Source organism: Postia placenta (genome assembly GCF_002117355.1).
Source record: "Postia placenta MAD-698-R-SB12 unplaced genomic scaffold POSPLAscaffold_18, whole genome shotgun sequence".
NCBI lineage: Eukaryota > Fungi > Basidiomycota > Agaricomycetes > Polyporales > Adustoporiaceae > Rhodonia > Rhodonia placenta.
The window spans coordinates 424,271-443,980 of NW_020169849.1; the positions used below are offsets into that span (position 1 = coordinate 424,271).

Below are 19,710 nucleotides of genomic sequence, written 5' to 3' on the forward strand. Positions count from 1 at the left end.
CTATATCTAGGCCGGGAACACAGTCATCCCTCTTACATTCCGACATGAGTGCAGCGTGAACCACGCGCTTGTTGTGTGATTGTATTGTAAATCCAGGTCTGAGGGAATTACGCGCCTGACAGTGGGACGATTGCTAGCTCCCCAATCTCACGTCAACGCTGCAAGTTGCTAGTCAGTGACAGCATCTCAGTGTGATGCATGACGGATGCAGCGTACCTGCTTCTAGCCCCGCGAGATGCCGTACAGCGTATGCGCCAGCGCCAGCCTGCGCACCATTGGAGGCGGCATCGCCAGCCTGTCGCCCCGAGGACCGTATACAGGAAATCAGATAAGCCGACTTCCTGCCCTCCGGATGCAAGGCGATGCGCACGTACGTAATAGCGTGCATCGACAGAGCAGGTGTGCGTATCATCCGCGCGTTCTTGACGACGGAGCACAGGTCAGCAGCTCACGCAGGTGCGGACAGGCAGATCGCGCGCGTCGTGACCAAACCGGCGGGAGAAGTTGTCGTGTCAACGAGACGCCTTCGCGCCCCCCCCCCCTCGAGTAATCGAAGCGTCCCTGCAGAGACAACCCCTTATGGCATGGTGCGGGATAGGCAAGGTTAGAGTGTGGCTATATATAGTGTAGGTGGCACTTGGCCGGCAATCAAGTCAGCGGGGCAGATGCTGCAAAGTCACTCGACGGTGCAGGGTCGCGTCGCGTCGCAAAAGCAAGGAGGCATATGGTTAGCGCATCGCTATGGGCCGCGGAGACGGGTCACGCTGGCGGTGAGGAGAAAGGCGTAACGCAGTCGAGGGCTCACTGTGCTTGGCCGAATGGGTCTCTGCGGGGTGTGAACGGTAGGACCGCTCGCGATATGACACGGCCCAGTAAAGGAACGCCACAAGACAGATTGGTCGGGCGTCTCTTCCATGCTCATTCTCTGAGTCAAGCACATCGGCCATAGGTACGTACAAAGTCTGAACAGCATCCGGCACGGGCATGGGGGTGCCGTATACGGGCTGCACCATATCCTCGGGCAGTGTCACGTTTACGGAGGACTGTGGATCGCTAGTAGAAGCGGCAGCCCACAAACGTGGGGTGGATTCAGTCGAAGCCGCCCGTCGACAGAGACGGTGGCAGCGCAGCAGCGCTATCTCCGCAAGTCAAATTGGCGTTATCCGTGAGCTGGAGCTCGACTGTGGACCCGTGCGCAAAGACGTCCCAGTCGAGATAGCAGTTGGAGTGCCATGGCTCGCCATCGATAGTCACGTTCTGGGACAGCATACCATCGTTTATGAGGATACTCTTGCAAGAGGGTGAACACAATTACGTACCTGCACATAAATAGGTCCACTTGTGCCGTTCGCAGGGTTCCCGACGAAGCCGTTGGCGATGATGGTGGTTGTCTTGTTGAAGATGGGGTTGTAGAATGTCATTTGAGGGAACCAGGGCGAGGATAGCAGGTATTGGCGAGTAGCGGGTATAGGGTACATCCCCATCAGCAGGAAAACCGCCCATGTTCCCATTGCACCTGGAACCAGCTTTACGCAGGTGCTTGTGAAAGTGAGAACTACATACCAGAATCTACCAATTGTCAGCACAAGTCCGACATGCAAGGGAGGACAAAGTGATTCACCATCATTCCCCGGAATCCCACTGACAGATGTGTTGAAGTAGTCGATTATGACCTGGCGAGAGCGCTGTGTGCTGAGTCCCGGGCGGTTTGCATAGTGATACATAAACGGTATTTGCATGGATGGTTCGTCGGTCTCGTCGAAATAGTGCTGGTGCGGAACACATGCTATACGTCGCGGTGTATGTCAGACGTACAAGGCTCGCGCACCTCGTCAATCAAAAAGTCCAGCCGCCTAATGAACGCATCGGGGCCGCCCTGCAGTTCGACCAGCTTCGCGGTGTCGTGGGGTACGAACTGGAAATAACAGGTCTAGCGCGCATGACCTTGCTGTATGAAGCATTTTACGGACCTGCGAGTACTAAAATTGACATGAGCACCGAACCAGAAGCATCAAGTGACAGCCTCGAGTACTCACGACCAAAGGAGAACTTTCGTAGAAGCCGTCTGTATTTATGGCGTCCAGATAGCAAGTGGACTGGGTAGGGTCGTTGACGCTGCAGTGTCGAGGATCGGTATAGTTGAATGTGCCGTTCAAAAAGCGGGGCTTCGGGCACCGCCCATGTCCGCATCAGCTGATATTCATCTCAAATGTGCATACCTGTGTCGACGCTCACCTGCATCATACCGACTATTTGGGGGCTCCCAGGAACAGTTGTATTTGGGTTCCAGACGTTGACAAAGTTACCCGACCGCGCTGCGTACTAGCAACAGGTAGGCTGTCATCAAATACTCCAGCGCGCACCACGCCTAGCGATCCCACCTTCGCCCCGTCAGCTGTCTTTCCCATTGTCTTCGCTACTTGGGATATGGTGAAGTCGTCGAATGAATACTGCAGTGGTATCAGTGCTGCCGTCGCACTGCGCGGGGTTAAACTGCCTACCTCCAGTGTGCGTGACACCTGCTTGGTGTTCGTGCCTGATGGTTCCCAGACGTCTGACGGGATGTAACCAAGGGTTTTCCAAATGTTGGCCTGACGCCCTTGAAGGTCCCAGTTGGGCGGTTGGTCCTCTGCGTCCGCCAGTAGGGCTTCGTAGAGACTTGTCACGTTGACGCCCAACTCTGCTGATTGATTGTAGTATCTGCCGGGTCATTAAATGCTGAGGTGCTGCGTCTTGGAACAGCTCGAGATGACACACTTTACCAGGAATTCAGCCAGAATTGGGTCGCCGTCTGCCCATATAGTGTTGATGAATATTCTCGGGAATGGTTCATAGCAAAAACTCACTACTGCCTCCCTGTATGAACTGTTGCTGCGTGGCTCCGCGGCACTCAGGCAGCCATCCTAGGCAGTTTCAGGTAAGATGGATGTTCGGAGTCTCGCAATGGTCTTACCTTCATGTTGCTGGATGTTGATCAAGCCGCGTACAATCCTGGCGAAGTCTTCTGGATCATGCAAGGACATCAGTGCGTACAGCGCGCGGAAAGTATCCCACTGCACGTGGTATCGTAATTTTAGCTCAAGTCGGATGGTTTGGTAAACGCTAGGAACAATGCTCACGTTGCAGTAAAAAGAGTCATAATACGGTTCTGTTGAGTTCCACAGAGGATTTTCGCCCGTGTCTAGTAGACACTACACCGTCAGCAAGGAGGCACATGGAAGCATATGAGCCTGGACGTACAGTCAGCGGGAACAACGTGAATCCTGTACAGCGAACTGTATAGCAGTGATACTGTTTCGCTGTCTACATTATCGGTGTCGACCTGTATCCTGCCCAAGATATCATTCCATTGGGCCCGCGCACTAGCCTGCACGCCATTGAAATCAAATGTAGGGATCTCCTCTTCCGCATTGGAGCACGCTTGCTCGGTTGAAATGAACGATACCCCAGCTCGAGCTAATATGGTTGTGTTTCCTGAGGATATCACGGAATTAGGTTTTATGGTTTGCATGGTCATTGTAGTACCTACCGGTGGGGTTCGGCGCAAACGTGAATAAAGCACCGAGCTGGTCAAGGAAGCCTGAGAGGCGTGAGGGTATTGTACTAATCCAATTGCAGCGAAGCTTACCACGATAAAGTTGGTTGATAGTCACGGAATATTTGACTGGGGAGTCCCCTAGCCAAGCACCATATTCTACGGGAGAGCCCTGAATGTACATGAGTCAGCATCAATGTTTTTTGAGACGAACATATGCTGCCCGCTTACGATATCATAACCGTCACCCTGGAAATCAACGCACGTATATACCCGATAACGACCAGGGCCAAAAGAGGCTTGAAAGTCGGCTGCGCCTGCACGATGATGGACATAATTATCAGTTCTGTATTGAGAAATAAGAATCAGGCCATGATGTATACCCGTGACTCGTGCTGTCGACGTATTCAACTGCATGATCGGTTTCGTACTGCTCTGCTCGCCGTCATTTGTGACATCGACTAGCATCCGGGGATTTTGGGTCCCATATGGGAAAGTGTATCTATGCAGCATTATTTAGAACATCGGAGCTTCTTTTGGGATGGAAATGAGAACATGTATAGCGTACCGATGCAATGCAGCGCGCCGGGTTGCTGTGAGCTCCACCCGGATCCCAGTAGACTAGAGATATAAGTTGCATGAGAATGTACACAAGAATCAACGGATAGACGCGGAATTGACGATTCATCGATCACACTGACAAGGTTAGACGAAAAGTAACCCGGTTCGGCCGCATCATCAGGAGAGCCTGTACATTCATTATGCCGGTGAGCAAGCGTAAGCCACCTAGGAAATAGAAACCTTTGCTCACCATCTGGAAGAATGTTGCGTTGAACCTTTCTGGAGTTCAAAGATGTCGGGCAGGCCTCGAAGATATCGCCCACCGGGCAGGACGCAAAAGCCCACAATTTGAAGTTAGACAAAGAGACGCCCTTGGAAAGACGCGGTCACGTGGTACGCGTTGCACACGACATGGCTACTTACGCCACCAGTTCCTTGGTCGTGTAGTTGGGAGAAACCCCACGCGTTATACTCAGGATTTGCATCATATCCTGCTTGCTAAAACAATTCGTGCTCATCGAGTTTGATCAATAGAACGAACGTCATTGAAGCGTACATTTCCAGGCGAGTCTGTGTCCATACCCACTTTCGCCATTCCATGAGGAAGGGTCGCGCCTGCGGAATTATGGCATCAGAGAGCTTCATCACAAATTGACTTCTACGCGCCTGGAAACACATGTCCTCCATTGGTCGTGCCAATAAACATATTGACCAGGCTAGCGGGATCGCTGATAGGCTCGAATGCCAACGATATGCAACAACATGCCAGCAACGCAGTGGCGCGCAAAATTATGAAGCCCTCGGACAAACGCATGGTGGGCTAACGAAGAATGCAATCTACGCCTGGTATCTATATCCACAAGACAGGCGCGGTAGGAAGGCTGCTGCGTGTGTATACGAGCTCATCTTCCCGGAAAACGGGAGCCTAAAGCCTGCGTCGAGTGCTCGATTCGCATGCAGTATCAGCCCCATGACTTCTTCAACGTCCAGACAATTGACGGCATGCCCATAGAAGTATGCAGCCGAAAAGAAGTAGCAGCACGTGGGGGCACTCACATCATAAACGGACCGTCATCAACACGACCGCATGCTGGCAACTTCGAAATCTAATTTATTGACATTTATGCATCATCGGCGCCCACTGATCATTGTCACCCGCTACCGTCTATTTGATGACATCAGCCATGAGATGGCCACACCATTATCAGCACGTTGATGCAAATCATTAGAAAGGCAGGCAGAGTGGCGAAAGAGAAGCACAGGCATTGCTCTTGTTATCTATGTAAAGATGGGCTGGAGGCTTTTGAGGAAGTGCGGTCCTTGTGTTGGTCACAAGGTCCACATGACGTACAATATAGACACAGGACCGAGGAAAGACTTCAGGAGGTTCCGAGACAGTGGAAGCAGTCAGTCTGACGGGGTCTAGGCAATCCGAATCAATGCCAAGGGAACACACCTCAAAGCGGCATTCGATTAGTATCACTACACAGATACAAGTACAGGACAAGAAAAGCGATATATCGCATGTTTATTGATACATCGTGTGGCTTATGGCAACAGCAGTCAGCTCGGTCGCAGGCAGTAGAAGATGCGACTGACCTTGTATCGAACTGCTCCATCAGTTCGAGGACCTGGATGAGATGCTTATATCCAAACGGCTCTTGTCGCCCGACAGCAAGCGAAGCTGCAGTTTTGACAACGTTCTTGATTTGACGACCGTTTACCTTCTTCTCTCCCAGGTCACGTAGATCTGCCTTCGAAAGACCTCCGTTAGGCGTGTCTCCATTCACTTTGCGCATGAACGCCACCCAGATCTGGCGTCGTGCATCCGGGGCGAGATCTTGGTAGCGAAGGGAGACATGTATCCGAGATTGAAATGCTTCGTCGAAGACCCGCACGCGATTGGTCGTGAGGAAGAGAATGCCCCGGAAGTATCTGTTCCCGAGCTATTGAGGGAAGGCACATATTGTATCGAGTGAGTGCTCACTCAAGCTGTCTCAGGAAGACGGCAACCATTGCATTCCGCTCTAGGAACTGCAGCGAGCGCTCTTCGAGAAACACGTCTGCTTCGTCAATCAGTACAACCGCTCCCCATGCCGCGGACATCTTGAATACAGTGGTGAGGCTACTGTCTACCCCTTCTGCTGACGTCCCCAGATCGGCAGCACCAACAACGTAGAGCGGCTCTACATCGGGGAGATGTGTTAGCTGACGAATATAACAGGAAAGAAGCGCGGCTCACTTCGCATGTCTGAAGATGCGCCTTTTCAGTCAGACACAAGAGCGCGAGGAGGACATTGATACTCACATTCGCTCATGGCCTCTGCTGTCAGACTTTTCCCTGTTCACAGACGTATATCAATCAGAGCGGGACAACTATCTATAGCATAAGCTATACCTGTTCCAGGATTTCCGAATAGGTTGATGACGAGGCCAAGCCCCTTCCCAGATATGAAGTCGTCAAACTTAGCAGTAGCCCCGGAGTTGTATGACTCAATGAGGGTTTGTAGCACGAGCTTATGCTGTGGTGGGATGACAAGCTGTGCGAAGGCTTCGTCGTTCCATTCAAATGGATCCACATGCTCAACTGCGAATTCTACTAGCGCACACATGATGATATTAGTGCACATCCCCCCTTAAAGTTGCATACTCACACCAATACTTGTCAGACAGGCTGAACCCATACACGATTGGAGAGGTAAGTATGAGCTTTTCCTCGGTGAGTTCACGTGAGTCAAGCGATTCCTCTGCGATAGCCCCATAGCGGAGCGCGTGCCTGTCAATGTCCTGCCCAGATAGGGTTTTCGTGACTTGAGGGAATCGGGGGTAGTTCGGGGCTGTATCCACGAAGGTTTCTGTATGACATATCGTCGTGTTGTTTCTAGCAACTCAGAGGCGCTGACACTCACTTCGATCAATCACGACACGAGATGCGACCTAGGTGCGGAGATACAAGTTCAGATTAGCGCAAAGATACAAGGAAACAGGAAGCAATCGCGTGTGCACGAGGCCAAGCCCGCCACTTACACTATGCTTCACATATGACTTCTGGTGCCACCGCCACGCAATACCGCGATACGCAAGGTGGTTCACACCCCCAGCGATCGCAGCCCATTTCTTGCCACGCCTGATAAGACGCTCCTTCAACCCATCCACTCCGCCTGGACCCGCATAGTACTGGATCGGATACGTTGGAAGTCGTGCGATCTTCTTCGCGCCCGTAAATGTGGCGATGTCCAGTACCACGCCGAGGCCCGCGTAGCCGAATGTGTGTCCAGATGGCGTCTCCCCACGTTCCCCAAGCTCTGCAACATCTGCCTCAACATATTCCACCACGAGGCGCCACATGTACTGTGTACGCTGGTCCGACTCCGGCCTGCCGGACATCAACCCAGTCGGATCGTGTGCTGCAGGGACTGCGCTCTGCGGGTCGACCTTCTGGAAAAGCTCGGCATGCATAAGTTTGACTGCGCGTGGCTCCCCTGTGACGGGGCACATAGTGTACAAGATAGTCTTTCCGGGGACGTATAGCGCCCAGAGAAGGTCAAACGTTATTTCATTGTGGGCGAGGAGAGAGGAGAGAGTGTGCAGCGATGCCTCATGAGTCGTTGTCAGGTATGCTAGGAGATGGTTCAAGTGATTGAGCTGTAGGCGATCGGGAGAATCGTCTGCTTCGCCTTCTGTCGCCGTTGTGAGGTTTTGTACATGCATCTTCAGTTCGGGAAGCCATGCAAGGAGGATTTGCGGGTTGACCTGTCGACATGCTTAACCGTTACTAGTTTACTGAATCCGAATGACGACCTACCCGCAGAGGCTTCGCTGTCCACGAGATGCCTTGCACCTGCCCAATGACTTCCTTACCCACCTCTACAAGAGGCACGCTGTGCATTTCCAGTAGAGTGACCACGTTATAAGTCTTCGCATTGAGTTGCCCGAAATTTCCCACAGGAATGAACCTCCGTATAACTGTGAACGCATACACTGCGTATTTAGATCGATCACGCTTGTCATCGGCATCAATTTCATTCGGAGGCGCTGGCTTGATGATGTACTCGTTCTTCAGCTGGTCATAGATTTCGTGCAGATGTTTGACTTCCAGAATAGATCCGAGTACGGCGTCGGGAACGACCTCATCGGCCGGAATTGAAACATCCTCACTTCCCGGATCGTACTCAACTACTTCGCCAGGAGATGTGGGGAATGCCAAGTATGTCGCTGGGTTCGCTCCTGCGCCAACCATACCAGCGGGCAGGCCAGGGGTAGAATTCGCGAGTGCGAATCGAATCTGATTGCGTAACCTACGAGCATTGTCCATGGTGGTTGGAAGGAAGAAGATTATGTACGTATACCAGAGACGACCAACTGTCAAGCTTCAAGCACAGCTATGACTCTGCGGCCGGTACCGTCCGGGGGCTGATCTTGCTAGAATCCTCTGAGACACAGTAAGCTACACGCCACAGCGGAGTTGGTTGTCAGACAATAGATGGAGAGTAGATAAGGCTATTATGTACTCAACCGCGCACATTCGAGCGCACATGTCCTCGGAAGATAGTGATGGCGCTACCCAGTAGACGAACAATTCACAGCGTTAATAGAGTGAACTGAAGTGAATTGGTGCTGAGATGTTGCGTACAGATAATGTCGAACAGATAAAGTAATATGAACGGGGTTCAATGAGTCAGGGTTCCAATTGATCCCGCACATCCTCGAGCAAGATCCAAATCAATACGAGTACACGGACTTCTCTGACTACGTTCCGAAGCGCCCCGATAAAGAATCCCCAGATATAAGGACATTGTAATGCCTAGAACATAGTCTTATCGCCGAGTGAGACAGTATGGCTGGTAGCAGTACCGTAGTTGGGCGGATAACGGAAGGTGCGATGGACGTGTAGACGAGCACGATGGATGAGGCCTGAGATCGTGTCACTCCTGTGGCTGTGCGAGACTGTCGTTGAAGCTCCGCTCGGCATGTTGCACGGGTGCGTTTGCAAAACCGTGCTCGTCTCCAGCGGGCGTCGATGTTCCTACGCCCTCGAATGATCTGAGTGTCTTTGTTGTACCCGGCTCTCTCGTACTCTCACCGCCCTTCTCTTCGTAATCTTTTTACTATTGGAAGGCAAAAGCATTGTCACCGTCACCTCTATTGATTGTTCACGCGGAACAGGTTTCGCGGAGCGCATGTCATCGACACGCATCTTGTTGAACATCAGTAATCCGCTTTGGTGCGACTTTTGTTTTCTTGTGAAACTCTCCGCTTCGTATTCCCAGTGCAGTATATGATGGATCCCGTGCTCGTAGCTGATTCCCGTCCGCACGTCCAAACGACCGTACGACTGAAGAGTCTACATTCTTTGCTATGAGTATTAATAGCCTACTCGTGCTCGCTTCGCCCCTCGTGGCGTAGTGGAAGAGCAGGACCGTGTACGGGACTTTCCTGTGGATGAACTCCCGGGGAGGGGACGTCTGTTTAGCTTGCCGTGCCATTCGTCCGTTCGAGTCTGTGTTTTTAGCCTATGCTGTGTGAGTCGAGGGAATGCCTCTTACTCGCACTAACGTCTTATCATTGTCACGCTTTTTGCCATGCTGCAAGGTGGTCCTTGATACAATCCCGCGGTTCTTCCGTTACACTGTAAACGTGAGCATAGGTCAGGCGCATAGCCCAACAGAATCCAGATCGACCACAAGGCGCCTTTATGTGACCCATCTTCAGGGTCATCTGACCATGCAATCCCTTCGCTGCGGTACGTCTCTTCTCAACTGTTGTCGCTAAAGCCATCTCAGTAAAGTCGGTCTTTCCCGCCATCAGCGTTGTTGACATTGACCAGGCGCATTGATGAAGCTGCAAGGCGGTATATCCCGTTCCGTCTCGTTCGGGGTCTCACCGAGGCGCATCTGAATTGGCCGTTCTCCACCCTTCTCAACGCGCGCTGCGGCCGACGGACCGTGAATCTGGGAAGACTACGGAGTGCTATATATCTTCGGTGTTCCGCGGATGACTTCTCAGCCCTGACTGCATCAAGCATGCCAACCTACAAGCGACGTTGCTAGCTTGTGATTTGCAGCGCAGATATGTGCGTGCATATCTCTCCTGTTGCATACACCAAATACAGACCGGTTTACCAGCTGGTGTTATGAGCGTTCACAACGAAGTGGCATCCACGAGACCCATACTGGCAGCTGACAGGGATCAAAACAAATGTTCGGCCAGGCACTGTCCCTCTGACGAGCTCTTCTTGTTCCGCAAATCGCTATCTGTATTGGCGGCGGTAAATCTGGGGAATTGTGGAGAGGTCATGTACATGGCGATTCCCTGGAGAAATGAGGCTCCCTGGATCAGCTGCCTTCGTCTCGACCGTCATTTGAGCAAAGATATTATATAGTCGTTTTGTCGTGTCGAGGCGTGTGACTACTGCCCCACGTCTGGAATCTCCGTCTTCTCGTCGAGGTTTATTGCGCAGATTCAGCATGGCAGTCGGCGCCACGGTTACGGCAAAGGCGACGACGGGCGTCGCGCACCTCCTGGACCCGAATAGGAAGTGGTACAACAATCGGCGGTGCGTGGCTCGGTATCATTCAGCGTGATCATCTATTGAACTGCGTCTCTTCTCGAAGACTCATTAATCTGCATGCTTGGATCGTCCTCTTGTACGTTTGGCGCGATGCGGCTTTGGATAGCTTCGGAACACTCATGAGGGGCTCGTCTCAGCATCATCATATCTTCAGCCAATGGGTTTGACGGGAGTCTAATGAACGACTTTCAGTCCCTCTGGCAATGGGAGGGCTACTTCAACAGTCCATCGGGGTCCCTCCTGGGCGCGCTCAGCGCTATGCAAGTTAAGTTCATTTCTACAAGATATCACGATACAAGAGATTGAGGGATACTCCAGAACATTGGTTCTCTGGCCGCCTATCCGTTTGCGCCCTACTTGTCGGACGGAATAGGTCGTCGGCGCACAATCTTTGTCGGCGCAGTATTCACATTGGTGGGCGTGGCGCTCCAGTCTGCAGCGCAGAACATAGGGATGTTCATTGCTGGACGGTGAGCGGAGTGTAACGTGACCTAAGTGTCGTCTGACATGCTGCTATAGCTTCCTGATTGGTTTTGGGGTGTGCTTTGCAGGTCTGATATCGAGTAATAGCCATCTGAGGACTTACTAATATCCTGTGCAGCGAATGCAGCGCCAATGCTGGTCACTGAGATCTCATATCCGACCTACCGCGCACCTCTGACCTCTGTGTACAACTCGCTTTGGTATTCGGGTAATGTCATGTACGTGCGATCACGATGGCTGGATGCTCGTTTCTGATATGCATATAGTGCGTCATGGACGACATATGGGACTGCCTACATCCCGAATGAATGGTCGTGGCGCATCCCTTCCATCATCCAGGGTATCCCGTCGATTCTCCAATTCTTTTTCGTACTTCTTGCCCCGGAAAGCCCGCGTTGGCTAATTTCCAATGGGAAGGATGCGGAAGGCCTGAAAATCTTGGCATATTACCATGCTGATGGCAACGAGCAGGATCCTCTTGTGCAATTCGAGTTCGCCGAGATCAAGGCTGCGATTGACTTCGACCGAACTGGTGCTTCCGCATATATTTTCACACACTCTGACGTTTTCTGATAGAATGGCACAGTGAACAGCGATGTTGGATGGAAGGCTCTGTATTCCACGCCGGGTAACAGGAAGCGGATGATCATAGCCATAGCAATTGGCTGGTTCTCGCAGTGGTCCGGGAATGGACTTGTATCGTATTACCTGAACAAGGTCTTTGATACTATCGGCATTACGAGTACTTCGACGCAGCTACTCATCACAGGGTCGGTTTCCCGCCAGCTTGTCCTTCGGTCTCTGACGTGTTCACAGGATCCTCGCAATTTGGAACCTCATCATATCTGTATCAGCCTCATTCCTCGTAGATCGCATCGGCCGTCGTCCCCTTTTCCTTTGGGCAACGGGAGGCAGCCTCGTGTTCTTCACTCTTCAAACGATTTGTTCGGCGCAATACGCATTGCACCAACAACCCGCTGCGGCCCATTCGGTGATTGCGTTCATCTTCCTCTATTATGCCTTTTATGAGTAAGTGTTGCTTCTGCCGGTCGCGAGTGAGTAGCTGATCAGTTACGCCCTGTCAACAGTTTGGCATATACACCTCTCATTGTGACGTACACATGCGAGATCCTACCCCATTCGTTGCGGGCAAAGGGTCTCACGGTGTATAGCGTTGGGGTCTCGCTCGCACTAGTGTTCAATCAGTACGTCAACCCTGTTGCTCTCCAGCGCCTTGCGTGGAAGTACTATGTAAGCTTCTTGTCTACGTTCACGTTTCTAGTCCATCAGTCTGATATCTGATACACACAGATCTTCTATTGCTGTTGGATTGCCTTCGAGTTTGTTTTCATCTACTTCATGCTCGTGGAGACGAAGAATCGCACGCTGGAGGAGACGGCCGCCCTTTTCGACCACAAGGATCTTGCGCAGGAAATCATGCCGATCATTGAGGCTCAGCAAGGCAAGGAGAAAGATATCCAGTCAGTATCGGAGAAAGATATCCATTCAGTATTGGAGAAAGCATCAGAAGCAAGAGTGGAGATCATGATGACCTGATGACTGGGTGCAGACCCGTTCGAGTGCATGTGTTGTGCTGTAGCTGCAAGGTATTGTACGATACAGAGATGTATACTGTATAGGCGTCCGTTAGCCCCACGCGACTAGGAATGCACAAAGATGTATCTAGCGCGTATTACTCTTTGATTATGCTTACTAAGCCGATGTGCCCCAGGTTAACTCCATTGTGCTCACTCGGCCATTGGTGTCAATACTGTGAGAGTCGTTCACGCCGCCCGTTGCATGGCGCGGCAGGCTTAACCAGCGCAGCACATCTTCAGGCGTCGCTATGGCTCGTCCGCCCACTCTGGAAGAGATCTACGATGTTGCACATCGTGCAGTGTCCATATTCAACAGCAACGAGTATGAATGTTGTCTCTTCGGAAGCGCAGGGTGCGTGTTGTACGGCACAACTAGATGTCCCAACGTGAGTTGCTCTCAGCCTCTCAGACAGCATTCAGATATCTTCATCGTATGTATAGGACGTGGATCTCGTCGTCTTCGCCGACAATGTAGACGCTGAGGATCTAAAAACCTTGCTTGTGGAAGAAGACGAGGACTTCTACCTCGTTTCGTCTCGTAATCGCCGAGCCACATATGAAGTACTCTGGTGTTCACTGACGCCAGGCCGTCGTGGCACCGCACGGGCCTGTAAAGTCGACATCCTGCTCCCGGGATGCTTGAATATCCCGGATGTGCCCAGCGCACAAATTAAGAAGATGCAACACCTCCCCGTCATGCCGCTTCTCCCACTTCTCTTACTCAAGCTGCAAGGATGGACAGATCATCGGGATTCCGACCGGAGAGATATGCAGGAGAAGCAATATGTCGACGTGCAGGATATTGACGAGCTCCTAGAGATTACCTGCGATCGGCGCACATACATAGGGAGCAGGAGCTTGCAATGGGTACCAGAGGACTTCATTGATGACGCGCGAGAACGTGTGTTGGAGTACGTTGAAGAGTTCCCGGCATCGATGTTGTACTGGGAAGCTCTTGGTTTCCAGACCGCTTGACGAGAGGGCCAAGACCACCGGGATGTAATTGGTAAGATGGTCACTTTGGCAGTCGTAGTCCCAAATCATACGCATCCATTTTTTATGCTCCAGATTTCTGATCATCTCAATTTCATTTCCTGCCATAGCGCTATTGTCTCCAAATAAGTACATGGGCATGGCACGTCTACTTTACTAGGGCGTAAATGACACATACATAGCCTTTACACGTGTTATGCAGTATATGGGCAAAGTCTACGGTGAATAAGCACGATGAAGCATTCAAATTAACGCTGCTTCCGAACAACTATCATGGGATGAACCGCCATTCTCTCCAAAACAAGACCCACTTCTGGGCGTCTTCTTCTGCTAGGGGACAAAGCTCGTTTAGCGCGGAGCAGAGTGCTCGCGCCTTCGTCGTCTCGTACAACGGTAACCCACCCATCTCTGCATTGGCAGCGTATGTATCTTGCATTCGTCCGGTAAGTGTAGCAATACTGCGGAAGAAATCAAGCAGCTTGATCGCGGGCTGGAAGGTCATCGTACATATCAGCAACAACGCCTGTTGTATATCTTCACGCCAACTTACTATTGTAGACAGTTCACTCTCCGAAGCGCCTTGTGCAATGACTTCCAGTTTATCCACCCACTCTTGTATCGGGACGACGGACAACGAGACGTCTGATTCCAATGCTTCCTTGATCGCGCCAAATACATGCCGCGCAGGTGTAGGATGCGGATGGACAATGTTTACCAAGGTGGGTGCGTTCACTGATAGTGATATGTCCACAGCCGCACGTGCAACAGCTTCTATCGGGATCCACGAAACCACCTAACCCGGTATGTCGTCAGTGGAGTATCGCGAGAAGGATGCTGAGATATTACCCCGTTGCCATCTGGTAGACACCCAAGAGAGATACTCGACTTGACCAGGCTCGGAACCCACTCCGATGTGTTCCAACTACCATTGCGTCTGGATCCGCATATCTGGCCGACTCGGAGACTCGTGGTGGAGTAACCTAACTTGCGTGCATTGGCTAGGACCTTGCATAGGTGTCAGCACAAGTGTCCGCTAAGCCAAGCAGTTATAGCACCTCTTCGACTACAAACTTCGACATGCCGTAGCCAGTGCCGACGGCAATCGATGGATCATGCAGCGGTTCCTCAGGAACATACAGTCCACGCTCAGTGGTATCCCAGCTCTGTGCGGCTGACATAGAGGATACGAACGAGAAGCGAGCGCGTGGTACGAGATTTAGCAGCTTCATTGTCGCTCCGATTTGTGGCTCAAAAGATGCGAGGGCGAGGTTGAAGTCCACCCGCCATGCATTGTGGATGACATGAGTCACGGACGTGCGCAGCTATATGGCGGTCAGTTGCCATACAACTCTGTCGCAAAACGAAGTACGTTACTTCATCCAAGTTCTTTGCTTCTAGGCCAAAATCGTCCCTCGTCATATCGCCACTCAACAGCTTGAGCCGGACGTCGGACATTATGTTCGCAGAAAATCCCGCCGCTTTGAAAGCTGCTGCTTGTCGCTCTTGCAGAGAGGTGCCACGATTTAAGGCATACACTCGAGCGACGCGTATATCAGCGAGCAGTTCGGCAACCATGTATGAGCCCAGAGCGCCCGTCGACCCCGTTATGAGGACCACCGCAGCGGCCGTTTGCTGCTCCGCCTGAGATGCAGACACCGGCGTCAACGACGCAGTATACTTTTCGATCATAGTCTCAATTTGATTGACAGGGGAGCGCGCGGCTGGGGCGGCGCGGTTCGGATTCGCTAGGGCTGAAATTGCGGTGGCAAGCAACAGGATTGTAGGATGGGTGAATACGAAATTAGGCTGCACGTCGCGTGCTGCGCTCTTGATCTGTGAGTCTGAGGAAGCCCGCAGCGCAGCCATTATATGATTCCTCAGTAAAGTCGCAGACAAGCTACACGCCATTGGAATTGACTCAGTGCACATCTTTAGCACCAGCTCGTATGCGAACGCTTACCTATCGAAACCTCGCTCAAAGAAATCATCAGTAATATCCAAGGTCTTCCCGATGGAGATGGCTGTAACAGCCCTCGATAACCACTCCTGTAGATCTGAAACAGACCACGAATGGGGTAATTCTATGTCGTGCAAATTCAAATTATCCCTTATTCTCGAATACCTGGCGTGGGTGATCATCAGCGCTCGCGACGAAGATAACAACGCGAAGCAACAGACAGATTGTTGATATCTTCTTCATATAGTGCGAGGGACTGCTTGACTACGATGGTTCCTTTGGCTGCGCGAATAAGAGGCCGGGCAGAATCAGTCACCAGAATCATCTCCTTGTAAATGCGCGCATGTGCGGGTGCGATTCGATTCGCTTCTTCGATCTGAGGCCTGGACAAACATGTACATCAGTGACAGCAGCGGCAAGACGCTATTAGGGTATACCAGAGCATATTGCGGAATTCCGCGAGTACATGATCATGCCCTGGTATGATAGTATGGTCGGGACGCGGCTCGATAAGGATGCCAACTTGTTCGCGACCGCGACCAAACATTATGTTGCCTTTCACGAGCGGATGAGCTGATACTATGTCCTGCTGCTGAATAGGGACAATCTTCTCCCCTTTCATTGTGTGAGAATCGGGGAATGTATTCGGACAATACGACGTACCGGTCGAGAGCGTGATCACATCATCCGATCTGCTCACTCTACGCAATCGTCAGAAGATCAGGTACTGCGTAGACATGATGCAGCGCCAAAAGTGACGGAAACTTACATCCGCCAAAGGCCAGGCTTCACGGGATGTGGTATGAAGAGATCAGAAGTCGCATAACCATGTTCGCCATCCGCCATGTTCTCTATAGCTGGACGATGTGTCTGACTTGCCTGCGCCGTGAAAATGAAAGTGGATCAGGCTGTGTCACAGGCATGGTCGGGAAAACCTACCATGAAGCAACATTCATAAGTTCCGTCGTCCTGAGGTACCCAGCGCACACTGCATCTATCAGAGAAACGCATCCATTGCCACTCATCCGGAGATTTGGGTGCGACTCCGATATGATCATAGTCGGCGTCAAGGATATGTGTTACGCCGCCAAACTCGGTACCTCCGTACACGCAATAGAGGCGGACACCAGCAGCAACGAGTCTGTCGCCGGTGGCAGGCGATAGGGGCCCGCCGCAGTAAATCTGACAAGGAATATCACAGACCTGTGTATACCTCAAGCAAGCGTGCTTACCACAGCTTTGATCGTATTCAGCACAACCATACTTTCCTTGTCTTGAACCCACGCCTTGAGGACACGATGTCAGATTCCACCACGAAAGCACGAACCAGCAAAACTCACTCCTAAAACCGAGGGTACTACAACCAGTACGTCTACCTTCGTCTGGCGCACGGCATCAAGCGTAAGTTCTGGTGTAGGTATCAATGGCGCTACGCCAAGATGCGCGCGTGGGGTGAACAAAACTGCGGGCTTGGCCGAACCAAGTGGATACACAAGTTGTGTACTGATGCCGAGGGTATGGAACGGCGGCAACATCATTGGACCCCAGATGTAGCCCAATTCTGCAGGTTCCCTGTTCGTCGGCGACAGTATCCAATTCAGGAGGGTCGCACCAGTTTGCGGAATGGGCTTCGGAAAGCCTGTCGAGCCTGATGAATGCAGATACAGGATAACGTCTTCGGAGTCAATTGGGTAGTCAGCTGGAGGGTATAGCTCAATGCCATTCGTCTTCGCATCGAGGAGATCGCCGAAGCTCTGGAAGACTTCCGTAAAGGAGGGTAACGGGTCCACGTGGAGATCATAGTCGTCGGGGAGAACGCGCTGAACGTCGCGCACCAACGAAGCAAAGTGAGGCTGGGAGATAATGCGATGCGTATTTGTGCGCTCCAGCATTCTGGCAATGGCAGCAGGAGAGGTACCAGGCGCTATAGGGAAGGGAATCAATCCCGCGCGAATGGCGCCCACAGTAACAGCGTGGTAGAAGACGGCATCAGTATGCAAAAGGCACGCGAGGACTCGACGGTCAAGGTCTTCGCCTGGTATCGGACGCAAATAGTGAGCAATGCGGTGTGTAGCATCACTGAAGTCCTGATATGATATATTTGACAGGTCGCCGTGAGGATTGTCTGATGCAGAAAACACGTAAAGTGGCTGCCGAGGATGTTGTCTGGCATGAAAGTCGAGAAATCCCGGTAACACTTGAACCGAACCGTCCAGTGGAGGTGTCGTCATGTCGGACATACTAGACAGTGGTCACCAATGACCGGTGAATAAGTGGTATATATAGTCGGAGTACACCTCGGCTGTTGACCGCCTCGCCGAGTTTCACTAAGCGTACGACACAGTACATCATCTCGAGGGTCGGGACTATGTTTGATGCGCCTGGGAGTGTAGATCAGACATGCCTCCATCTGATTTGGTCTCAAAAAATGCACCGGCATCACGCGTATCAAAATGCGTCAGCCTCCGAGAACTATTGTGATATCGAAGTATCACGAGCTCCGATACTTTACATTTTGAGGACGGATGACTTACCCAGAGCCCCTATTCTGTTCGAAGGATCCTCAGCATGATCCATGCCAAGACAGTTTGGCAAGAGGTCCACACTTATCATTATCCCTGAAATCTGCCAGTATCGGGTGACCTGTATATTTCAGACGGCTCAGCCGGCTGATATTGAACTAGTCTATGGGCCTGGATAACCCCTACTCGCTCAACGCACCAATGGGTTCGGGCCCGAGATCTTCGCCGAAGCAACAGCATACTTAGCTGTTTATTGACCACGATGCTAGGCTCGGGTGGCTCAGAATGCCACAGCTGAGACTTGCTGATCGGATCGCTGTGCTCACCTCCCTCAAGAGTACTCTGGTACTGTAGTCGCATGGCGATTTCGATCGAAAACCGTAATAGAAGGATGCGGGCGTCAGATATCCATTCCGATTGAATGTACAGAAAACATACATTGAAGGTGAACACAGTTGTATTGCGCCTTAGATACCGTAGAAGAACTTCTGGCTGTCCTTTGGAATCGGCTCGTTGTTCACCCACTTCCTGAAGGCGGTTTTGCTGCGGATGAATATCTCGTTTCCATGCGCGGCCTGCCCGCCAAATCCCGTCAGCTCTCTTATCTCCTCCTCCACTTCTTCCAGTATGTCCTCTTTGTCCTCTATGACTTTTGGCGTGCCGCGGCTCTCCTTGCGCCAGCGCGTGACGGCCTGGGAGAGCGCTCTGTCGAGGTCATCCAGCATCGCGATACCACCCTGTTGCGCATTCCACAAGGCGAGGTCGTCCCTATCTGGTTCTCCATTGACAGACACGACGGTGGGGAGTCCCTCCACGATTCGAGGATCGTTCGCGACGTATGACGTCACGTCAAGGTAATACTGCTCGACCAAGTTCCAAGCTATGGTGTATGCGATGCGCCCCAAGCCTATCACGCGTTTCTCGCTGTTAGGATGTGTGGTCTCCAGTAATGCCTTCCTCGAGATTGAGTAATGATGAAAGCACGATGAAATAAATACTCACATCCGCGAGGCCAATGAGTTCACTGTAAGCATGTAGCCAGGTGTCACAGTTTCCCTAATTTTACCTAATTTTTCCGCTATTTCTGCGGACATATTAAAGGGTATAGGGACTTATCCATACTTATCTGTCCGCATATGGGTACAGCTGCATATCTAAGGGGTTATCCGCTTAAATAAGCGACACATGATCTTGTTCTGGACACATCAGGCTGGACTCTGATGCCGGACCTTTTCTAGATAGAAACCAGACTCCTTCTGGACCATGACATCATTCTGACATCATAGGTAGGAGCTAGGCTCAGGCACTAGGCCATAGGCCGGTCAATTCTGGACCCTAGGCCCAGGGCAGGGCAGGGCCAGACTATGACATCATATATGACATCATCGAGCACATGATACTTAGTAATCCTTACCCAGCTAGGTACCAGGGGTCCATTACCGGTCCCTGGGGGTTTCCCTCATGTATATAAGGCAGCATCCTGGGCGACC

The 19,710-nt window shown here is 51.7% G+C and overlaps 6 protein-coding genes across 6 annotated transcripts; 2 read left to right on the forward strand and 4 right to left on the reverse strand.

Moving 5' to 3' along the window:
- Nucleotides 1–878: 878 nt before the first annotated feature.
- On the reverse strand, nucleotides 879–4,691 carry POSPLADRAFT_1185936 (glycoside hydrolase family 92 protein; the record flags this gene model as incomplete). The annotated part of the gene is made up of 23 exons (XM_024489189.1): nucleotides 879–1,257; nucleotides 1,320–1,516; nucleotides 1,564–1,569; nucleotides 1,622–1,769; nucleotides 1,829–1,915; nucleotides 1,971–1,979; nucleotides 2,037–2,165; nucleotides 2,236–2,322; nucleotides 2,382–2,450; nucleotides 2,502–2,700; nucleotides 2,758–2,791; nucleotides 2,847–2,903; nucleotides 2,954–3,053; nucleotides 3,120–3,181; nucleotides 3,241–3,525; nucleotides 3,605–3,707; nucleotides 3,767–3,852; nucleotides 3,919–4,037; nucleotides 4,104–4,156; nucleotides 4,237–4,283; nucleotides 4,347–4,467; nucleotides 4,520–4,594; nucleotides 4,653–4,691. 23 exons carry the CDS (start codon nucleotides 4,689–4,691, stop codon nucleotides 1,090–1,092), a joined length of 2,280 nt encoding a protein of 759 aa, XP_024334239.1. The 3' UTR covers nucleotides 879–1,089.
- A 1,012-nt stretch (nucleotides 4,692–5,703) lies between these two features.
- POSPLADRAFT_1080099 (hypothetical protein) lies at nucleotides 5,704–6,555 on the reverse strand (the record flags this gene model as incomplete). Its single annotated transcript, XM_024482986.1, has 3 exons — nucleotides 5,704–6,031; nucleotides 6,084–6,282; nucleotides 6,450–6,555. Coding segments are annotated over 3 exons (633 nt in total), but the record flags the coding sequence as incomplete, so codon positions are not given.
- A 4,008-nt stretch (nucleotides 6,556–10,563) lies between these two features.
- Nucleotides 10,564–12,707, forward strand: POSPLADRAFT_1157055 (hypothetical protein; the record flags this gene model as incomplete). Its single annotated transcript, XM_024487128.1, has 11 exons — nucleotides 10,564–10,652; nucleotides 10,711–10,743; nucleotides 10,805–10,931; nucleotides 10,986–11,137; nucleotides 11,187–11,218; nucleotides 11,269–11,368; nucleotides 11,417–11,682; nucleotides 11,737–11,920; nucleotides 11,967–12,179; nucleotides 12,239–12,401; nucleotides 12,462–12,707. The coding sequence occupies 11 exons, from the start codon at nucleotides 10,564–10,566 to the stop codon at nucleotides 12,705–12,707; spliced, it is 1,605 nt and encodes a 534-aa protein (XP_024334241.1).
- Nucleotides 12,708–12,977: 270 nt separating this feature from the next.
- POSPLADRAFT_1041668 (hypothetical protein) lies at nucleotides 12,978–13,929 on the forward strand. Its single transcript, XM_024477953.1, has 3 exons — nucleotides 12,978–13,134; nucleotides 13,190–13,753; nucleotides 13,816–13,929. The coding sequence occupies exons 1-2, from the start codon at nucleotides 12,997–12,999 to the stop codon at nucleotides 13,721–13,723; spliced, it is 672 nt and encodes a 223-aa protein (XP_024334242.1). The 5' UTR covers nucleotides 12,978–12,996; the 3' UTR covers nucleotides 13,724–13,753; nucleotides 13,816–13,929.
- An 83-nt stretch (nucleotides 13,930–14,012) lies between these two features.
- On the reverse strand, nucleotides 14,013–17,938 carry POSPLADRAFT_1050102 (hypothetical protein; the record flags this gene model as incomplete). Its single annotated transcript, XM_024479909.1, has 12 exons — nucleotides 14,013–14,231; nucleotides 14,292–14,534; nucleotides 14,588–14,746; nucleotides 14,797–15,063; nucleotides 15,116–15,638; nucleotides 15,920–16,081; nucleotides 16,136–16,313; nucleotides 16,362–16,399; nucleotides 16,468–16,577; nucleotides 16,638–16,880; nucleotides 16,931–16,984; nucleotides 17,039–17,938. 12 exons carry the CDS (start codon nucleotides 17,936–17,938, stop codon nucleotides 14,013–14,015), a joined length of 3,096 nt encoding a protein of 1,031 aa, XP_024334243.1.
- A 749-nt stretch (nucleotides 17,939–18,687) lies between these two features.
- POSPLADRAFT_1050103 (hypothetical protein) lies at nucleotides 18,688–19,314 on the reverse strand (the record flags this gene model as incomplete). The annotated part of the gene is made up of 2 exons (XM_024479910.1): nucleotides 18,688–19,177; nucleotides 19,223–19,314. The coding sequence occupies 2 exons, from the start codon at nucleotides 19,312–19,314 to the stop codon at nucleotides 18,688–18,690; spliced, it is 582 nt and encodes a 193-aa protein (XP_024334244.1).
- Nucleotides 19,315–19,710: the final 396 nt, after the last annotated feature.

Excerpts from the sequence above, each read along its gene's own strand:
- POSPLADRAFT_1041668 (XM_024477953.1), top strand. The coding sequence starts at position 12,997 with ATGGCTCGTCCGCCCACTCTGGAAGAGATCTACGATGTTGCACATCGT. Across the intron at positions 13,135-13,189 it reads GCACAACTAGATGTCCCAAC|GACGTGGATCTCGTCGTCTT; the intron begins GTGAGTTGCTCT and ends TCGTATGTATAG.